We start from the raw sequence: 20,628 nt of genomic DNA, 5'->3' as shown, positions 1-20,628 counted from the left end.
TTTCCCGTTTATGGGGCGAAATAAACGACGGCGAGCCTCGGTGGAACTGTAAAAACTTGAAACGCCTAAAACGTTAAAGGTTTTCGAAGGAACGACATCTGGACGTTTAAGCGCAGCCTAGATATATCGTGACGTCCTTGAAATCGTACCAACCAGATGACGGATCGCGCGAAATACGTTACAGAAAATTAGCGGCATTTGGACAGGACACCCTGTACATGTGGACCGCGCTTATATTCCGTATGTGCATATATTCTACACGTATATACCGCGCACAGGCCATACCTGCATGTAGCATGCACATGCATGCGCCGCAAAACAAAGCGAGCTCGTTAGGAGGTGCATTGCAACGACTGCACTCTTTGCTCTCCGGTACATCCTGCTGGCGGTCTGAGTCCGCCGACTTCGGCCTCCGGCCGACTCGCTTCTCTTTGCCCGTTTCTCGCCATTACGAACAAACTCATACTCGAACACGCTTTGGCTTTGTTCGTGGTTCGGTACCAGTCGCCAAGGAAAGGGTAATTGCCTCCAGTCTCTCCCGGCAATGTTCGAGAGATCCCTTTGGCAAACCGTGGAATTGCGTATCGTACCGTGAGATCGATCGTGTAAACTGCGCGCCAGTCGGCGAACGAGTCCCTGATTTATAGCCGTATCGAGCAGCCCAGTCCACCTAGGATTTCAGAGATAAGACGGCTACTACTTTCGCGTACGCGCCACGCTAAAACCGATTGCCAACGCGTCGCTTGGAAAAGGCCATCGATTAGAGAACGCTACGAGAGCTAAAAGACTCGATAGCGAAGGAAATATGTTTCTGGAGAAGTTTACCATTTCTCTGATCGCTTCCGGAGACTCGATACTCGTGCATGCAACCGATGGAACGCGTCCTAAAGGATAACGGGTGGTAGGAGAGACCGGTAGCCTTAAGGTGGAGATAAAAGCCGAACAGTGAAGTATCGCCTTATTAATGCCAACCGCTTCATTAACGTCAAGCGTTAACACGTGCACAGTCGGTCAGAAGGCAATCCGTATCCGAGGCGAAATTATTACGCGGTGCGGTCTCTCGGCTACGGTACAGGGTGGAAGGTGGCCGAACGCTTTGCTTGTCGATAAAGAGCGGATCCTTCATAAGCGCGGCAAACCGCATAACTCTAGCGCGCGGCAGACAAGCAGAATAAGAGGAAATATGGGAGGTGATCGGCCTCTCTTCGAGGTGGAGTCATGCGAGCACGGCCGTGTAGCCCTGACTGCAAAGAGGAAGACGGAGGAAAAAAGATCACGCGGGTGAAAGAGAGAGGGCGATTGGTCCGAAGAGAAAGAGGCTGCACTAGCGAGAGAAAGAGCGGACGAGAGAGCGAAAAAGAGCGGGAGAGAGGCTCCGAGCGAGCGCCAACTGGGCCGACATAGCTCTCGACTCTCCAGGACGAGTTTATGCGATTTTTACACTCGATCTGATTTTTTGGCGGCGCGCCTCGCTCTCGCGAGACAGATATATGTCCCACAACCATACAAGAGCCGCGCGTATAAAGACATCGAAGCGAAAGCCAACGAGAATTCCTCATCCCATCCTCTCGGCTCACCCTGCTGTTCCCTCTTCGGCCTCGCTGCTTCTCTCCTTCGCGAGCCACGGTACCCCATCATCCTCTTTGCCACCATACTTGGTATACCCCTCTTCCTTCTCCACCGTCTCCCTTCTCCTAACTACCACCCCACCTTCCCTCCCTTCTTCTCTTCCCTTCTCTCACCCCCTTCCCTTCACAAAGCCCAGCAACGGGAACAAGAATACGAAGAGTCGAAGGGCCTCGCCCATAACCGGTTCAGTCTCTCTCGTCATCGCGCTCTCCTCTACTCCGCCTCGACAAACCGGCAACCGACTAACTTACCTACCTGATCCACATAGATATGCCCACGATCGGATACCCAATAAACTGCTGCTTAATCGCGCCACCGTCTTCTGTGACATACATTTTCGCCCGCTATTTCGCGAAACGCCGATGATCACCTCTATCCGCCACGGTTCCAGCCTCCGACTGGTCTCTTCTTAACGCCACGTCGCGGTCACTTCTGGCCCGAGTCAATTGTCACGTACGCTAGCGTTAATTAAAACCACGTCGCGATTCAGTATCAGTTAACGCTAGGTCTAACGCAATCCTTCTAGTCGTTTGGTCGATACGCTGTAACAACGAACGCAATGCTCGTTGTTAGCTCGGTCTACCTTTGAGAAAATAGAAAGGGAGAGAGAAAACGAGCGATCGTTAGCGAATAGCGAGCCAGTAATTTCCGCGTATCCCGACGCAGCGGCGAGAAAAAAGTTCCGCTTGACTGGCGACATCGCTCATCGGCCGAAAGAATGGTCCAATTTGCGGGACCCGTTCCGCGTCGCCCATGTGCGCGCTTCCAACGACGATCACGACGAGAATAGGAGGAAAAAAAGGGGCCTGCTTTCGATTAGAAGGTTCGCTGGGACCGTTTTCTCCATGGCAGACACGCGAGCACGCGAGCAACCGATGTACATTCGTGGACGAGAACAAGGGGGTTGTCGATTCGCCGATCCTAACAGAGGGGGAAGGAAAAAAATTTCTTAACGCGGGGAACAGCGGAGAGGCTGCACAGACGGTGTAGCGTGGCACGGCTATCCCCGATCGAGCAGTACTCACGCATACGGGCCTCACTGTGGCTCGTGTACATAAGCAACGACAGGTAAGAGTGCAAAAGCGAGAGCAAAGAGTTAAAAGAAGAAACGCTGGTGGAACAGCGTCCACTCATCACGCGGCGTGTAGCCGGCCTTTACATAAGCGACCATGCCGCCTGGCGGCGAGAGCGAACGAACGCTTTTACAACTCAATGCAGAGCCCTCCCGAAGGCCCCTTCGAGCTATCTTTCTCTCCATTCCTCTCCCCCGTTTTCTCCGCCGCGTTTCTCTTTCGCTTCTCTCCCTTTAACCACTCGCCCTTCTTCGGACCTCGCATGTTTCTCTCCCTTGCGAGAGGACCAGTCGTACGCGCGCGTACCACTATCTCCTCTCCTCTCCTTTCTTCCTTCGCCAAACGGACGCATTTATATTGCCGCGAAAAAGAGCAGCTTATTCGCGTCCCGTGACATTCGACGCGTATTCGAGCGAAGAACTGGCCAGGGATTCGAAATAGCCGGCCGTCTTTCCACGTCGTCGAAACGGTGTCGAGGCCGACGCGTATCTCTCAACGATCGCATCTTTCCTCCGCTAGCTCGTCGAAATTTCGTCACGTTTGCAATGGAAAATTTGAAGGGTAAGCAGTCGCTGGAAAACCTGTACAACTCGCCGAACATCGATGATTCCTCGTTCCCGAGTTTCTTCCGAGAAAGCAACCGAATGAAACAATGTAATCGACGACGGTTAACTTTCCACGCAACCAGTTCTCGCGGTGGTAACCGCGTCGCGTGAAGGATTGCATACACGAGATATATCTAGACCATGGCGCGCTTCGGCCGGAAACCGGGTTTTAATTAATACGAATTAATAATTAACAGCGAGACCGTGCTCACGGTCACCGGGTATCGTCTTCGCGCAAAAAACGATCGAAAAGCAGGGTACAATGGGAGGGTCGAAGAGAAACGGCACGGCAGAAAGAGTTAATTATCGCGTCCGTATGATTTCACCGCGGACACGATAATTAACTCAATCCCCTTCTTCGTCTATCCCTTTACCCTCCTGCGGTTTTTTATTCGCTGCGACAGTAGGTATACAAGCCATGAGATATTCAATATCGCGAACGGTTAACGAAGGCTCTCGTCCGCCAAGTGTAACGCAATCATCGCGGCGCCGCGCCGTCCAGAGCTCGAGAAAGACAGGCTGCCTCGGTCTTTAAACGAGGCATACAGTGATGATACGTTGCGTAAAAGCAGATGGTGTCTTTTATACGGGTCGTTATTACGCGTGTTACCGAACCATTGTTCTCGCTGCTCGTCTTTGCCTATTCGCCTCGCTTGGCTGCCCCTGATCATCGACTCTTGCCGCGCATACAGAACAGAACCACCCCATATTATCTTTCACTTAAATTTTCTCTCGTTCAAGACATAAGATAATTGTTTTTCTGCAATCACGGGATCTTCTAGAAGATCTTGCCATGGTAAACGCGGCCAGGTGCGCGTCATCTCGCCCAGTTTGCCCTAATACGGCGTTCTAACGACGCGCGTATGATTTATGCCCCCCATGGTCCGATAAATGCGATTCGTTGGGTCGTTCGACGACCGAGAAACGCTCATTTTGCGAAACATCGAATACGTCGGGAAAGAAATCGATGATTTCTACGAGCGATGTTATCCAGTTATCTCGGGCGTTCTCTAAATTGATTTCCAGGCCTTGTGAACGGCACCCCAATGGAAAAGCAGAACGCCCCAGCAGCTCTTATCTGGCAACGTCCCTCGCATTTCTCTTAGCCATTACGCGTCTTCGTTTCATTGGACGATACGTGAGTTACCTCGGGAATTTTTAAACGAAATATCTAAAGGATAAAAGGGCGGGGCAGCCAGCTACGCGCGTTAAGGCCCAGAACTGAAGACGACGCGTCGCGAGTTCGAATCCCCGGCATGAATAACTGGAAAAAAGGGGACGGGAAAACCAAAATTTTTAAAGGATAAAAAGAAAGAAGAGAAAAAAAGCCACAAATCTTGACGCTGGAGTTGGACCTAATTAACAATACGCGGGGAACGCGTAACATTTTTGTAGCTTCACCGAGCGCATCAATCTTTGAATTACGCGTGAATTAATGCGCGCCGACGCGGTCGTGCTCTCGTCGAAGCTGTGGAAATGCGACACATTGGGCAAACACACGGTCGGCCGGATTTCCGCCGTTCACCGAGTTCCCGAACTCATCGTGAAGCGTACAATTTCGGACACGCGGAATTGTAACGACGATCCTCAAATTGGTAACACACCGGCAGCTTGTTAAGTATTCAGCTATGCGCAGCACACTGGTTTACACGAGCGTCCGTTTTCGAATTTGCTCGATGCGAATAAGACAGTTTGACAGGGGAAAATCCTTTAGGATGATCGATCGCTAGAAATGGCACGGTGATTCGTTCTAAGCAACGCAAAATCGAGTACTTGGAACAATTACAATTATCAAAATATAATCGATATTAATTACGACGATAAACAACATGCAAATTTGATTCGACGTTTGCTTGAAATTTGCCAAGGCTGCTAGGACGATGGACGATCAAATTATGATATCGTACAAAATATAATTCCTGTTAATAAGCGATAGAAAAGACATTAGAAAATACAAAGAGATTCGTCAACTAAACATACTACCCAGTTGCAAAATAATAGAATCACTCGAACAAGCGTACGATCTTTACCAATAAATAAAATTCGTTAAAAAATCCAGCAAACAAACGTTCTGCCCAGTTATAAAATATTACCAAAGTTACTCGAGATAACCGGTTTCATTTCACTAGTTATTTTGCAGCACAGCGATTATACCGCCAACTATCTATCGTCCCTACTACTTTATTTATACATGACGTGGCTAATTAAGCGCGTAAAACTAGGAAAAAATGTTGCGTTAATCGCATCGCAGCAATCCGACGAAGTCGGTCAAGCGTAAAAGCATATGCGCGATTACTATGTACGCACGATTACTACAGCTTTTACGTGGCAGTTAATTATTTATCAGTAGAACACGTCATCGTGTCGATAAGTTTGAACGTTATCGCGCAGAATTTGCCATATCTTGCACTTTCCATTCATTTTTTTTTCCGTCCATCCCAGCGATGCACGCCTTCGCGTCGGTAGCCACGACACGGTCGTTAATTTATAATCGAGCTCGTTACCCTCGAATGAAAACGTTTCCTCGTTAATTATCGCCTTTAATTTTTACTCGACACCGGAGCGCGAATATAACCAGCGCTAGTTCCAACGGTGACGAATAGCTTCATTCCGGTGGAAAATAAAAGCGTCGAAAACGAAACAGAGATGAATTAAAGATTATCTGACGATGAAGTTCTAATAATACATTGCCATGTCCGATTATAACGCGTTAGCGATCTCGAGAATTGTAGCCAATTTACAGACAGTCGAAGTATCCGACGGCAACAAATCAATGGCGCCTTTACGACGCCGTGAATCCAATTCCGAGTTAAACTAAAACCTTTCACGCGTCTCTTTTTATAATCTAAAAACAATAAAGTCAATGTTATAAAAATCTGTCTAAGCTATGTTTCATAAAGTTTCGTAAGAAGGTGATTCGACTTGAATTTTATTCGTGTGCATTAAAATAATTAGGGGATCAATTAATACCGTCATAACCGAAAATTGTTATGTCTTCTGTAAATGCCTGCAATTACCTCAATGAACATAACGATGCTGGATTTTTACACCCTTCGTGTCCTGCGCGCATATTACTTTTAAAATGCCCGATATCCTTGGACATGAAATGTTGAAATTGCTCTTGCCGAAAGATGGTTTCGTAACGGTTGATTATTATCCAATACACGCTTGCTTAATGGCCTCCGAGGGAAATTATACGATGCGCGGTAAAAATGTCATCGACGAATAATGCGAGAGGACAAACAGATCGATTATGATTACCTTTTTGCCGTAAGTGCATCGTTTCGAATCACGCAAGTCGTCTAATGATTATGAGGAGGAAAAGAAACGGAGAGAAAAGGGAAAAGAGAAGAAGGAATGCGTTGGAATCTTACTTGGCGCGACACCGGTTTCCGTCGAGATAATTTATCGCAAGAACATTTTTCGAGCGATTCCTTTGCCGCGATCATTAACCGTACTGTGGTAATTATCGTGCGCGTTTACCATCGCCGGTCTGAAGCAACACAAAATTGACTTTTACATCTTGATTTATTCACATTTTCTCTTTTCCAATTGAAAACGATGACCTAATGATCTAACGGCGATGACACGATGTTAACTACTCGTTTTGAACATAGCCACTGGAACTTTTATCGAAGTCAATGTATTACTTTGAAATATCGATATACCCGCGTTTAGACGCGACATCTACACTTGTAAGATACGAGGTTATGTATTTGCGACAGGTATGCGTTTGATAAAAATTATCTGCGTGGGTAAACCATTCGCCGAATTATTAAATGAAACGTCGTTTTATTCGCATGGTAAAAATAAGGAGAACAGAACGATAGCCATGCAATTAAAACGCTAACATAGGCGCGCATGTAGTTTACAAAGGAAAATAAATAGAATAAGCAATTGCATACACGATGCAAATTAAGGCGGCACGTTTTGAAGCTATTTCGTTTTTATCGATCCTATAGAATCGAAAATGAGAAAAATATCTTTTAAGTTGCATGGATCTCTTAATTTTGTAAATGTTATTTTCGACGATGTCGAATAAAGTATACTAGCTCAATCAACGATTACTGCTAGACAACGCGCAACTAGTACGACCAAAACAGCAATACCAATCTCAATTTATTCGATCAAAATTCAATTGCAAAACGATTTGGAAAATTTGAATAACATTAGCGATTCGTAAAATTGACATTGAAGTTAATGGAACTGCATAAACAGTGCCATAACGCGCACGCAACAGAAACATTACACTAAACCGTCCACAATCGGTAAATATCGAAATGATATGCGGTTCACCGCAAACGATCAAGCCGCAAAATTATCAGGTTCACGCGAGAAACATTAAAGGTGAGCAGCAATTTGACCAAAACAAAAAACTAAATTCAGAACACAGAATGCACTTGCACATACACGCACGTGCACGTATAGGTGAGCGTCACAGGCACACGTGTGAACAATCGTAAGATGGCTCCATCATATCCACTTGGCGTCGAAATGGAAAGCCAGCGGGATTTTTGGCGACTTACGTACCAGTGTCGGTGTCCAATCCGCGGTGACATCGCGAGCTGGACAACAATCGTGCAACGATACCGTGAAAAACAATGGAAAAACGGTTGAACCGAAATCGCGGCAGAGAAAAGATAACCGCGACGACACGGTGGCCATGTTGATCTTTCGCCCCACCCGATTCGTCGTGAGCGCTTAGAGCACGCACGATCGTTGCGCCACGGCGCGGCACGTTATCCACTGTTATAGGCCCGCGCGTTCCCTCATCGACCGGTTTTCATAGCCGTGTGCCAAGCTTGACTCCATCCCAGCATGCTCCCCGTTGGGTTCTCCCGAGTCGCCATATTGCCATGAGACGAGTTCGAGGCAGATCTGCGCAGGTCGGATGCCGCGGAGGCAACCTTTGCCTCGGATACACCCACGTCGCGTATTTATCTATTAGATTTACATTGGCGATACATCCTTCAATGACCGATTCGACGCCTGACGCGGCCTTAAGTGCGCGATTAACAATATATCGAGTGCCAAATGAACGTTTAGCTTGGGAACGTTTCACTCTGAAAAGGTAAGCACGTGGATGCGCGAGTAGCGTCTCTATGTAGGCACGGTATAGTTGAACATGACAGAGCGCGCGCGTGTGTGCGTGAGCGAGAGAATATGACAGACTGTGTACGGCGGCCATAATGGCATCGATACTGGCAAAAGTAAATATTCTACTTTCCTTTTAAAACGAATCGCCGAAGCGTAACGAAAGATCACCTTGCAGTTTTGGAATCATACGGTTTCGGTGCATAATGCGGCTGAAAGAGTCGCCGTTTTACAAGACGCTTTGTTATCATGGTAGTACGCGTGCGTGGATTCGCTGACTCACGCACACAGGCACGCATAAACATTGCAGTCGTGTTTGTGTCTGCGCGGTAAACCGTAAACGTTTATGAACTATTTATAAAAAGTGTGATAAATGTACCGTCCGTCAGTAGAGGAAAATGTAGTATGTATAATGAAAATGTAAAGTCCGAAAATCGAAACGAAAACGACCGGACTGCCCCGACTATATATGGAGCTCCTAAATACGCGTTGAAATAATTATGAACATTAGCAGGGAAATTTCGATTATTAAAGCACACCCCAAATTCTCAATAAAATACAATTATCCGAATTATTAATGAGACTTGTATAAAATATCTGACGGGGCGAAATTTAAGGATTGGAACGATTCCAACGAACGTTTCACGACCGAATTCCTCATTAACATCCAACGGGATGCGCTTTCTCAATTCTGCTGGCTGTCTTGTGTCAACAAAAGTGTTGCACACACAGTGCGCACAGACGGGTCTGGAATCGTAAATAAATCGTCCGGAAACGATACCACCACACGGCATCTACTCGAGTAGAAAAAACAAGTGGGTCCAAGCAGCGCCACATGTTGAAAATAAGTCATCATCTAGAAGCGAGTTTTTTCCTCCCAAGCGGAGAACCCGAAATACACCCGACCCCCCTCCCGCCTTTATGTTATCGCGACTTTTAAAAAAGGAGGAAATAAATCGTTTCAAGTTGGATAATAACTCGTATCAAAAGTTCGTGAAACGAAACTTTTGCAATTACCCCTGGCGCTTTTATAAAAATGGGCAAAAATTACTTCGAGAAGACCGATATAACTCCCAATGTATTTCCAACCATGATAAGAACCGTACATATTTTTTCCACCGATTCACAGAAGCCTACCTTTACCCTTTCTCGCACGGTCAGAAGTTTTTCGTTCGAAAACGGCTCTCAATCCCATTCCAATTACCACTGTGCAAGCCATACGTCTTACACGTATACTCAAGTATACGAAGCTACGCGAAGCGCTCTATTTTCACCGTGATTACCGAAACGTCCGTACAACTTCTCTGTATCCCCCAAGTATACCTGCTCATCCACTCGCGATACCGAGATGCTGTCTCGTCTTCAGAAACTGGTAGCAGTAGCCCAGACAGTGGCTGTATACCGCGAATGAAAGCCACCGGATAGTTTCGCGGTGCAGCTAATTTACGCGAAGTCGAGCAATAAACATCGCGTCTCTCGCTAGAGAATACCAGGCGAACGAGCACACGGATGAACGAACGAACGAAGCTGAGACCGAGGAGAACAGAGCGAGAGGGAAAAGCGACAAAGTGCGTTCGTGTGTACGAACGAGAAGCATACGCACGTAGGGCGCAACAGTAGCCGTAGCGCCGGTTAATTAGGGTTTAAGTTTATGAGGTGCAGGCGCGCACGCCCTACCCCCGCCTCCCCCATTCCACCTCTCGCCACCCCCACCGACTCAACCCCTCCATCGTTTCCCGTGGTCTTTGTCGCTCCCCGTTAAAGCGGGTCTGGTTGTTTCTCTGTCTGCTACACCCCCACAAGCCCCCATCCCCATGCGCGCGATTCACCAAACCACCACCAGCACCGGTAACATCGTCCTTTGCATTCTACGCGCATACATATGCTTACACGGGAGGGATTAATATGTGCGTGTGCACACGAGGATATCAAACTTCACACGCGAGAGCAATAACAAATGTTGGACGTTCACAGCTTCACAGGTTTATCGCCGTTACCGCCGATTTACGCGTGGCTGTGATAAAAACAAAAAAAAAAAAAAAGAAAGAGAGGGAGAGAGGAGAACAGATCGAAATAACGGCAGCCGGCTACCCAAAGGATGGTGATTACCGTCGCCTAAATGAAAAACCCGATACATTATGGGCTTTTCAACGGCAACGACCGACACCTATGCTGTATCACGTATGCTTCCGAAGATTCTTTTCCCTCGCGGAATTTTATGAGGATTTCCTTTTTCATACCGGACACTCGTACTCTGTAATTTCGATTAGTTTCGGCTAAGAACATTTTCGAGACTGTACTAATCATTCGAACGATAGTAATTGCTAATTTGTAAGTAGAACCGCGAACAAGAATCCGTTTCAAATTTCGTCGACGTTAGAAAATGTAACGCTGTGGATAGAGAAATATTTGGTGAAAGTGATGTCGAAGCGTTTCTCGAGAAGAGTTAACGGTACGATTAAAGGCACGATACCGTTGAATACGCTCGTATACGGTCGTATGTAGCAATATATTTTGGTTTCCAGACAGTAACCTCTGTTCCTCCGAGCTGCTGTCATTGCTCTTCTTCCTTCCTTCTCTTGCTTTCTTTTCCTCTTTCGTGGCAACGTAGATCTGTCTACTGACAGATCCATTAACGTCGTTGATAGGCGTATAAGATTTACACGCTACAAATACTTAATGGCGCGTTATAACCTGACGGCGAAATTTTACAATTTACGCTTTCGTCTTTCATTTCGCTTTACGTCACTTGAAATAGTAGTAGTATCTTTCATTCTGTTCGTTTCCCCGTTATTCAATGCTCGTAATTATAATCCTCTTCGTTAGTTTACACAATATTTCGCAGACTCGAATGCCTCTCCGCTGCAATGGCACCGACGCACAGCGGAAAGCACGTGGAGAATCCTTTGTGCGAGAACCAGTGTCGTTATCGGATAAAGTTATACGCTGGTCACTTAATGACTACACAATCTAATCTCGAAGTGAAATCCGCCAGCGGTGTCGATGTGCGTTGGCAAAATAAGCGATCGGTAATCCCGTTATTAATGAGCTTTACTCCGTTCACAATGGATATTAATTCCACACGGTACGCTCGTATAAATTGCATCGAATTAAGATACTTCGTCATACACTCCCTCCCTTAGTTATAATATCCTCGATGAAAATTCATAAATGTACGTTCGTTGAAATCGCCAGACCTTTTTTCGCATTTCTTGCGGCCGGCTATCATCCACTCGTACGTTATTCCAGCGAAATTATCATAATACGTTTGCAGACTGCAACTCCTGACGCCGTATATCGCTGGCTCGTGATTCTATCGTCCGCTAGCTACCGTCACAGTTCGGATCAGCCGCAGTACGCGAACTACGAGAAGCTACTACGGTGCTAAGCATTTTTTCAATATTTTAACGACGCTCGATATTATCAGAGAGATATCAGAATCACGACCGTACGCGTCCATTACTCGTCGTTAATTACGTACTCCGAGAAGATCTTGGCGTTTCAACTCTGGTCCGCAACGAAGTGATTTAGGAAGCGGCGCAGATATAGCCCTCGCGTTCACCACGTCTAAGCAAATAAACATACTGGCATATCCTTCTATTAATCTCGTAGTTGAAATGTTCGTGTTACATGTTATTCGTCATTGTAATTGTATATCGTTGAGTTGCACAGTCATGAATAATCGAACGACAGAGTACACCGAGCCGGTGAGTACAGACAACTGTGTGGTAAGAATTGAGTCCTCGAGTAGATCGCGTGTCGAGTCACGGTTATTCTATTATTTATCCAGAGCGGTGTGGTGGTTGCTGGCCAGAAGGTGTCGTCAACAGCTCATAAAATCAGATCGGGTTTGGATGCGGGTGTTATCAATCTCGTTCAGTCTGAAAAGGGGATTCGGTGTGTTCGCGTGCTACGAACCAACGATATCAACCGGAAATCTCCTGTCGCAGGTTGGTCTCGCGCGAAACCTTGCATCGCGTGTTGCCATGCTACTGCAGTCGGACAAAAACCAACGAGAGATAAGGCCACCTCTTGGAAGAAGGGCTGAAACGGGTCGGAAGGAAGGAGGAGAAAAAAGAGGAGTCAGGGCGATTTGAAACACAAGAGAAAAAGAGAGAGGTACAAAAAAGGAGAGAATCGCTGCCGCCGCGTGATACGGCCAGCTTTCGAATGCGCCGAGTGCAAACGAGTCCACCACTCGACGAAACTCACGCGGCCGTTCCCTCTTTCGTGATCTCTCGCGATATTCTTCAGGCCGACCGCTTCCACGTTGCACACGTTTATGCAGATATCCGTGCACACATATCCGGGCGGCATACCGCGCACCACGGAGAGACGCGCGCAAAAACTCGCGTGGGAATGCAAAAATGCGATTCACCGGTGCGGCCAACCACGGCCGGTCTCTTCGCGAGAGTTCTTGTTACATCAGATAAAGGCCAGCCGCTGAAAAAAAACGCGGTTTCGTTAACGAGTTCAAGTGCCCATTCCGGAGTACGTCAAACTAATTGCACACGCGGATATATTTCCATCGTCTCCCTTAAGAACCTTCCTTTATCGGCGTGTCGTGTTACGACCAGATTTTAGACTGCCATAATATAAATCCATCCTCTTTCTGTAATTCACCCGAGCGGATATTCAACATTGCCATTCATTGTTCTTGTCGAAAGTACATAGAAAATTTGAAATTGGCAAAGCGATACTAAAATTATTAAAGATATTCGTATAAATAATAGAAGCTATTTCTCGAGTGGAAGAGAAGAGAGGAAAGAATAGGATGTTCATTTTCATCGTTGCAACGATCTTTACTCGATACTTGAACAAATATACGATCGCGCACACCGCGTGACTTCACTTATTATTACGTATCTGGATGGCTGGGCGGGACGAGGGGCGAAAGCCAGCGGTATATATGTAACGGGGGAGGGGAGGGTGGTACATAATATATATCTAACTGCGCCGCGCCGCGTAATTAAATCATGCCGACGGTTTTGCAATTAAACTCGATTATTTGCTCGTCGCTAGCCGCCCTGCGCGCACCGGCCTCGATTTAACTCTTTCAAGCGACGCGCGCCCACCCTTCGGCACCCTTCGTCCCATTCGTCCGATGCAATATCCTTCTACTTGATACTGCGGGGCCAGCCACCATCTCCGAGCTCATTTCAAAACGCATTCCTCTCGGCCGTTTAATTGCCGCTGAAATTCAATTAATCTTTCGCCCAAGGTTTTCCGACCAGTCTATCCCTCTTCTTTGTCTTTTAACTTCCATCCACGATACTGGCCGAGGTTAAGAAAGCCTTCTCGATTCTTATTCTCCGTTTTATGATCATATTCAGAAACTTTTGCCACCTAAAGTGGACCTTCTTTTATTGGGGGCTTTTATGGGACCGGTATACGGGGCCGACAAAATAAAAACTGCTGAAAATGAAGTCTAAGGTTGACTGAAAATTTGCATTGTAGACGAAGGTTAAGGTGCAGCAGGTAGTTCCGGTACTTTGCTCGTTTATACGATGTGGTTGTTACGGGTAATAAAACGGCATCACCGTGACCATGCTTAAATATCTGTGTACACGAAGAAATTTAGGCACCGTTTTCATACTTTTCCGCATGTTCGCAGTAGCAAGCGAGAGCATGCGGAGAGCCCTGTATCATTTTAATTTCAATTACGATGAAAAAGGACACGATGGTACGTAATATGGAAAGAGACGATATTTTAATAGCAAGCGAGTCGTAGCCGCGACACGAACGACAGTTTCCGATTTTATCTCGTTAGAAAATGTGTCTCCTATCTTTAACGTTCGAAATTTAGAAAATACCGTTCAGCGGTAAAAAAATGTTTTCCGGGCAGAACTGGAGGAACGTGCGGATCACCTTGCATTATCCCAAACTTTCACCGAACGAAAAGCGTCGTCCTCTTTTTTACTACCCCCCCAAAAAAATAACAAGGCGCCGTGGGGCCCTAACAAGGGAAACGAGCCAACTTTCACCGAGAAAAGTCGGAATCGCCAGTTTCTACAAACCGTTCTACACTACCGTGGCAAAGGTGCACGAAAAAAAGTGAAATTTCAAAGGCAATAAAAAAGTAAAAGTCGTTTTTTTGTCAGGGGACACGCAACGACATAAAACATCCTTCGACAAAAAGGGAAAAGCTAGCCCTTAGATCCTTATTAAAAAGTTGTGTTCTTTGCGTGACGAATCTTCCGGAAAACTTTCTCTATTCGTAGGACGCGAAAAAAAGAACAGGTTTGCTGCTTAAAACATTCGTCGCTACTATGCCTCTGCAGAAACTTCGTACCTCTTTTATTACAGATATCCTTAATTTACGTAAAAATTGTTTTTTCGATACTGTTCGCCTTTCTACGTAATTTTGTCGAAACATATAAACTGAAAAATAACAATTTTCCACAACAAAAGACTAAAAAAATAATAACAATCGTGGCAGTAAATTATCGTCCAGTATAATAACTATGCATTAAACATATATTTCCTATGAAAAACCAAAGTGTCAATTAAACTGAATTTTTACGACAATCGTAATCGTCGATAAACGCGATCGATGAAAAATCGTGCATCTTCCAGGGACCTTTGATAACATCTCGTATCCCCAGATCATTAAAGATCTGTATTTTCTCCGGAGTAGCGTTCTCCCTCGATTTTCCCGGGTTTTGTTCGGCCAGCACGTTTGTGTCTCGCTCTGTACCGTGTAACAGGGAGAGCGAAACGGAGGATGCGACAATATCCGGCGCGCCGGCGTCCGACAACTGATAACGCCAAGGGATGTTTATGTATGTGTTCATAATATGTTTCGAGTTATGCTCAACCCCTTCGAAGCATCGAGGCTATCCGTGCTCGAAATTACAGACACGCGAAATTGCCCGAAAACGAACAATACGTCGGATAAATTTCGAAATTCGAAATTTTCATCTCGTTAATCGAACGAAGGAGAAAAGGCGACGGATATTGGGGGCGAAAAGAAGTCGCGATCGGAAACTAAAGGATGGACGAGAGGCGACGCGAGAAACGCTATAATTCCGGGCAAATTTTATCGATGCCGAATGAATAAACCTATAAAAAGGGAAGTACTTTCGCCGGCGACTCAATGGTTTTCGTATCTATATGTAAATAAAGTGGAGAGAGAAAGAGAGCAAAGAGAGAGGGAAGCAGAGGGAAGCAGAGAGAGAGAGAGAGAAAGAAGACGCGAGGGAGGAGCTGAGAGGGGAAAAGAAGAGGCGGCCATTTCTCTCCATGGAGCTGGTGTAATTTACGCGAGGACTGAAGATAGCGAAGGAACTTAATTCACGTGCCGCCGACGAAAAAATAGGATAGAACCACTACCACGAGACGGAACCACCTCGTTCGCTGCTCTTAATTCTCGTTACAACGGAAACGCTGCCCTTATCCGTGGCCAATTACCTAAGCTTATTAACTATTCCGGATAAACGAACTCTCTACTCTGTCTCATTCTCGCGCAATCTACGATCCGTACAGAATGGTTCTTCCTTCGACCGACCTTCTTTATACTACACGTATACATACGTGTCATTTGGAATATCGCGCGGTTGTGGCGAAACGACGAAATACCGTAACATCAGCACGTTCCGTATAAAACGAAACGACCGTGTAGACATTTTTGGTTGTCGGCTGAGCCCGTGACATTCCGCTGGCAATTACATCTCGATAGGAAAGAATACGGTCGACACGGTGTGCGAATCGGGTCCGCGCGACTCGCGTCTCGTGGCCTGGCTATACCTCCGAGTCGAGTGAAATAATAGTTCAGCCTGGATGCCACACCCAGTATTGTGTTCACTCATACTCGTGCCTCTCCTTATGCGCTTGCTTTGGCATTTTACGTAGGTATACATGTCGATGATATACATGTTCCAGCTCGGACGTACTCGACACACGGACGCACGCGCGGTACAAGTGTACAAAAGGGGGCGCGTATATAAGCGTACAAAGACGACGAACACGTAGGCACACGGGCAGACCCGTGGCTGGGTCTCCAAGATAGCGAGATACGAATGTCGAGAGAAAGAGGCTACGGGGAGAGAGCCAGGGAGGGACAGAAATAGACGGCAAGAGAGAAAGGGAGGTAAGCAAGGAGCAGCGGAAACAAGGGAGGAGGGGATAGCGGGGGTTGGTTTGGAAGAAAGGTGGGGTCGTGGATGAACGAAAGGGGGTTGTATGGGATGATGGCGGTGGCTTTCTGTTCGTTCACGTTCGCTTCCACGTCCCTGCAGACGTGCCAGCCGCTGATCTACGATTCCCTCGCGCATAGCAGACCGCATAACTCTCGTCTTATACCTCTCGTTGAGATCTGGACGACGATATTGCTTATCCGCGTGTTCGAACCGCGACCCGCTTCAAATCCCCGCTAAACAAAGAAGAAGCGCGAGAGAAAGATTGCCTCGCGTCTTTAGGGTGGCGTTTCGAGGGGTGGACTTGGTAAATCCGCTCGTTCATTCCGCGCCGGATGAAATATTCTAACGTGAATTTCAAATGGGATAACATTCCGGTCAATTTATAGTTAATAAACATGAGAACGAGAGAGCAGAGATAGTTGGCTGAATGAATTTCACTCGAGAGGGTGCATAAAGTGTCGCGAACCCTTGTCCCACGATAGGCGCGGTTGCCTCACGATCGTATGGAAAAACGTCGATAATCCGATGCGAAGGAGAGAGAAACCGTGGGATATAGGAGTCTTACAAAGGCAGCAATTTCCAGACGATCGCGATCATTAATAGGATGGCGACTCGTCTCGGTGAACTGGCCATAAAGAGCGGCGGAAAAACTCGAAAGGTATAAATTCTATTATGACCCTCCGGCACAGTCTCAAGCATGGTATTACTAAACAACGTTGTCTCTGGACGGAAGCCTTTTAAAAGAATGGAACAAGGGAGACGAAGAAGGTGAGAGGTATTTTGTGGAAGAGATAGCGGAGAGCGAAGCGAGAGGAGAAGATAGCGGCGGAGGAGAAAGAGGAGGAAAAGGAAAGCGTCCGCCCCTTTCCTTGTGCTCGGTTCAGGGTTCCAGCTCGTGCAAGCGGTTAACGCAGCCATTTCACGCCTCGAGAAGCATCCAGTTTCCTCATCCAAATTCTAACCAAATTCACGGATATCTCTCCTCCGACAAGCTACGAGGATTTCTATTTAGCAGAAGTTGGAACATGGCGGAGACAATTGAGAGAAGTCGAGGAAGTGCTTCTTCCCGGCCATTGCAAATTAATCCTTCCATCTATACAACCGTGTACGGACCGCGTTATATGAAAACGCTTTACAGTAGGGAATGACAGTTTGTTTTACAAATTACAAAGCGCCGTTCATTCACCGAGGAAGAAAGAAAAAGCTACGAAATAAATGCACGCACACTACTGATAAACCAGTGAAAGGGAGGAATGGATAACTCGATAATCGAGATGCTGCATCACGCAGCCCATCGCCTCGAATAACCCTCCGTCAATGTGATCTTCCTACCAACCCTTTAGCCATTTAATCCTTCGTCAATCGGTGGAGTTCGATCGGACTACGGTTATCCCTTAAAACTGCAATTCTTTATGGAATTAAATGGTAATTAACGAGGACGACTTGGTTTCTCGTTCTTCCAACGGAGGGTGAGAATGAGAGGGGACGTCACAAACCGGAAAATCGCGCGCAACGAAATCCCGTGTCGGGGACGCGCAATCAAGGGAATATGCCCATTGAAACGGCGCGTACGTTGTCTGATACCGATACAACATCTATTCCACGGAGAATTTCCATATAGGATTCGGCTTATGGCGGTTGCTGGATGCGCGAAACCGTGCGATCTACGTGCCATCGAATTTTTACGGGCAGCCTCCGTTCTATCAGTTTACCTCGTAAAGCCTCGCGACCCTTTCTGCGTTTTTCCTGGCAGAATGGCTTAAAGTGAGTATCGATCAGAAAGTCTGAGGGAATTACGGTCCATGAGCGATTCTCCATTGCCTATACCAAGTGGTTATATCTGCCATACGTCGTGTGCCATAGGAAAGGGGCGGCAACCGCAGCAGCACGACTGTCCTTCCTCTCACCCTCCGTCGCCATACCCGTACTCGGCTACCCCAATTTCACCCCCGAGAGCCAATATTTATTGATCACCCTCGAAGGCATCGTTCTGTATTCTCTCTGCCTCGCTCTCCTTCTCTTACTCTCGCGCGGCTAGTCTTCCCTATTCTTCCCCCCGCCCCGATTTCCTTCCAACGCCACCTCCTGCACGTTCTCTCGTGGCGAACCTTTTCTTCGTTTTCTCTTTCTGCCTCGTTGTTCCCTCGTTTTCAAGAAAAAGAGAAACACGGGATCGGTCGCGCTGTCGAGACGCTCGCAGCTGTTCTTCGCGATGCTTCTTTTCCCGGCCGCCTCGCACAGGCAAAGAGTTCGTCAACGGGGGAAAGGGAAACGGAGTCGGAAAGCAGCAATAGCAGCCCGGGACTCTCGACGCGATGAAAATTCACCCCACGACTCTTTATATTCTTGGAAGCCTGCCTCCCGTGCCGCTCAAGAATGCCACAGCTCTACACCGAATTCGTGAAATTCGAGGGGGTAGCTCTCTCTCTCGTCTGCTGTGGTAGCAGCATCTGTGCGAGCACGCCTCGCCCCGAATAAATCTAATCTCTTGACACACGATCCGAATTCGGCACGAAACTTTCGAATGGCCGTTTAAAACGCTCACGGGACGAACGCGACGTCGACGAACCAGAAGCGTTTCATCGAGTCGAGTCTTCGGCGTCGTCCCATTCCAGACAGTGATTTCAATCGGTCGTAATCCTCGTGTCACATATCCTCGGTGTCCCCGATTGAAATCATCCTGCTGGAAATCGACGCCGAAACCTTGAACACGCGAAACGCCTTCTAACTTTAATCATGTTTGAAGAAAGCACAACTCAACTCACCTTGCAACCATGTCCAATGCGGCTTAGCAATATCTTCCTTACCTGTGACAGAGAGAAAAGTCTACGTGAGGATTCAACGTTCTCTGGTTGGCTGGCGTAGACGCGCGCGCGCGCGCTCGTGTATTCGCAACGACGTGGAACGATCCGAATAAATCTTTTTCGACGATCGAATTGAACGCAACACCGGCTGGATCTGGAGTGGGTCGGGTACGGGACGAGCGAGAGGTAGAAATCGCCGGGATATCGCGTACATATAATAAGAGGCGTCACTTTTTGAATTATTCGCTGAAAACTGATCACCGCCTGCGCGAAACATCGTAAATCCTGGAAATGTTTAAGCAGCCCGGGCGCGTATAATGCGAGAGCAGCGCGCGCGATCGATCGATCGGAACATTTTAAAACCGAGCCAATGAGAATAACTCGTGGCCCGTCATAAATGAAGCCATAAATCGTATTTAGCCATTCGCCAAGCCGAGGCGATATATCGCGGCATCGGACAACACAATTTTCTATCGGATAGTTCAATTTCTAGATCGAGGATTCATATTTAAAAATATCCGCGCCAATCGCACGGGATTAAACAATTAACGATCCCCAGTGCCCCTTCGCGCCACCGTTACCCCTTCCTTCATCTGTGTCACGTTTGTTCGACGAGCAACCCTCTCCTACCCTCTTCTCGCCCCTTCCTCTTGTTTTTCATTTCGCCGGCGATTTCGCTGGCGCGTGATGAAACGTCGATCGATCAGCTACTGAATGCATTTTGTACGCGGCCATCGAACGCCGGATTGTGTTCGTTAATATTCTATTAGACATGGACAAATGCGTGCCGTGTTTCAACGACACTCCGCGTTTAATCTCCTTCCCTCATTATACATTCAATCTCTCGTAAAGTGAAAATGACGCCCGGCAGGGATTCGCTCAAAGCGGTCCTTTCCATCCGTTTCGAATTCCGGCGAATCAAACACCTGCTGTGAACAATGGCGCGGTTTTTTTTACAAATCTTCCGATTCCAGAAATACGCTATAAAATGGAAACGGATTACGATTACAGCACGATACAATAGCGCCACTGATCGTGAAACCAACATCCGCCGCCGTTATGCAAAATTAAAATGTAATGCAAAATGCAATCGGTCAACATTAGCAAACAGCAGCAGACACGGTGCATGATCATCGTAGCGGAAAGGATTAAGTTAATCGCGCGAAATGGGAAATTTCAATTGTCAAACGACTCGCTTCAGAACACGCGGCAATTATGCGCGCGCGCCTCGCCGCGCCGCTTCTAACTCACCGTAATAACAGAATAGTATAATCAATTTCGATCG

At 47.0% G+C, this 20,628-nt stretch overlaps 1 protein-coding gene across 2 annotated transcripts in view; it reads right to left on the bottom strand.

Moving 5' to 3' along the window:
- Positions 1 to 20,628, bottom strand: part of LOC117209523 (homeotic protein ultrabithorax) — a 137,927-nt gene that overhangs the window by 61,865 nt on the left and 55,434 nt on the right. The window contains exon 2 of one of the 2 annotated variants that reach the window (XM_033451657.1): positions 19,305 to 19,346. The exons of the other annotated variant lie outside the window; for it this stretch is intronic. Within the exon in view, the coding sequence (XP_033307548.1) occupies positions 19,305 to 19,346 (42 nt within the window). The remainder of the gene's footprint in view (positions 1 to 19,304; positions 19,347 to 20,628) is intronic. 2 annotated transcript variants of the gene reach the window in all.

Source organism: Bombus bifarius, unplaced genomic scaffold (assembly GCF_011952205.1).
Source record: "Bombus bifarius isolate JDL3187 unplaced genomic scaffold, Bbif_JDL3187 scf7180000007968, whole genome shotgun sequence".
NCBI classification, from domain to species: domain Eukaryota; kingdom Metazoa; phylum Arthropoda; class Insecta; order Hymenoptera; family Apidae; genus Bombus; species Bombus bifarius.
The sequence above is the reverse complement of the archived record's forward strand: the minus strand, read 5'-3'. Positions and strand labels throughout refer to the sequence as shown.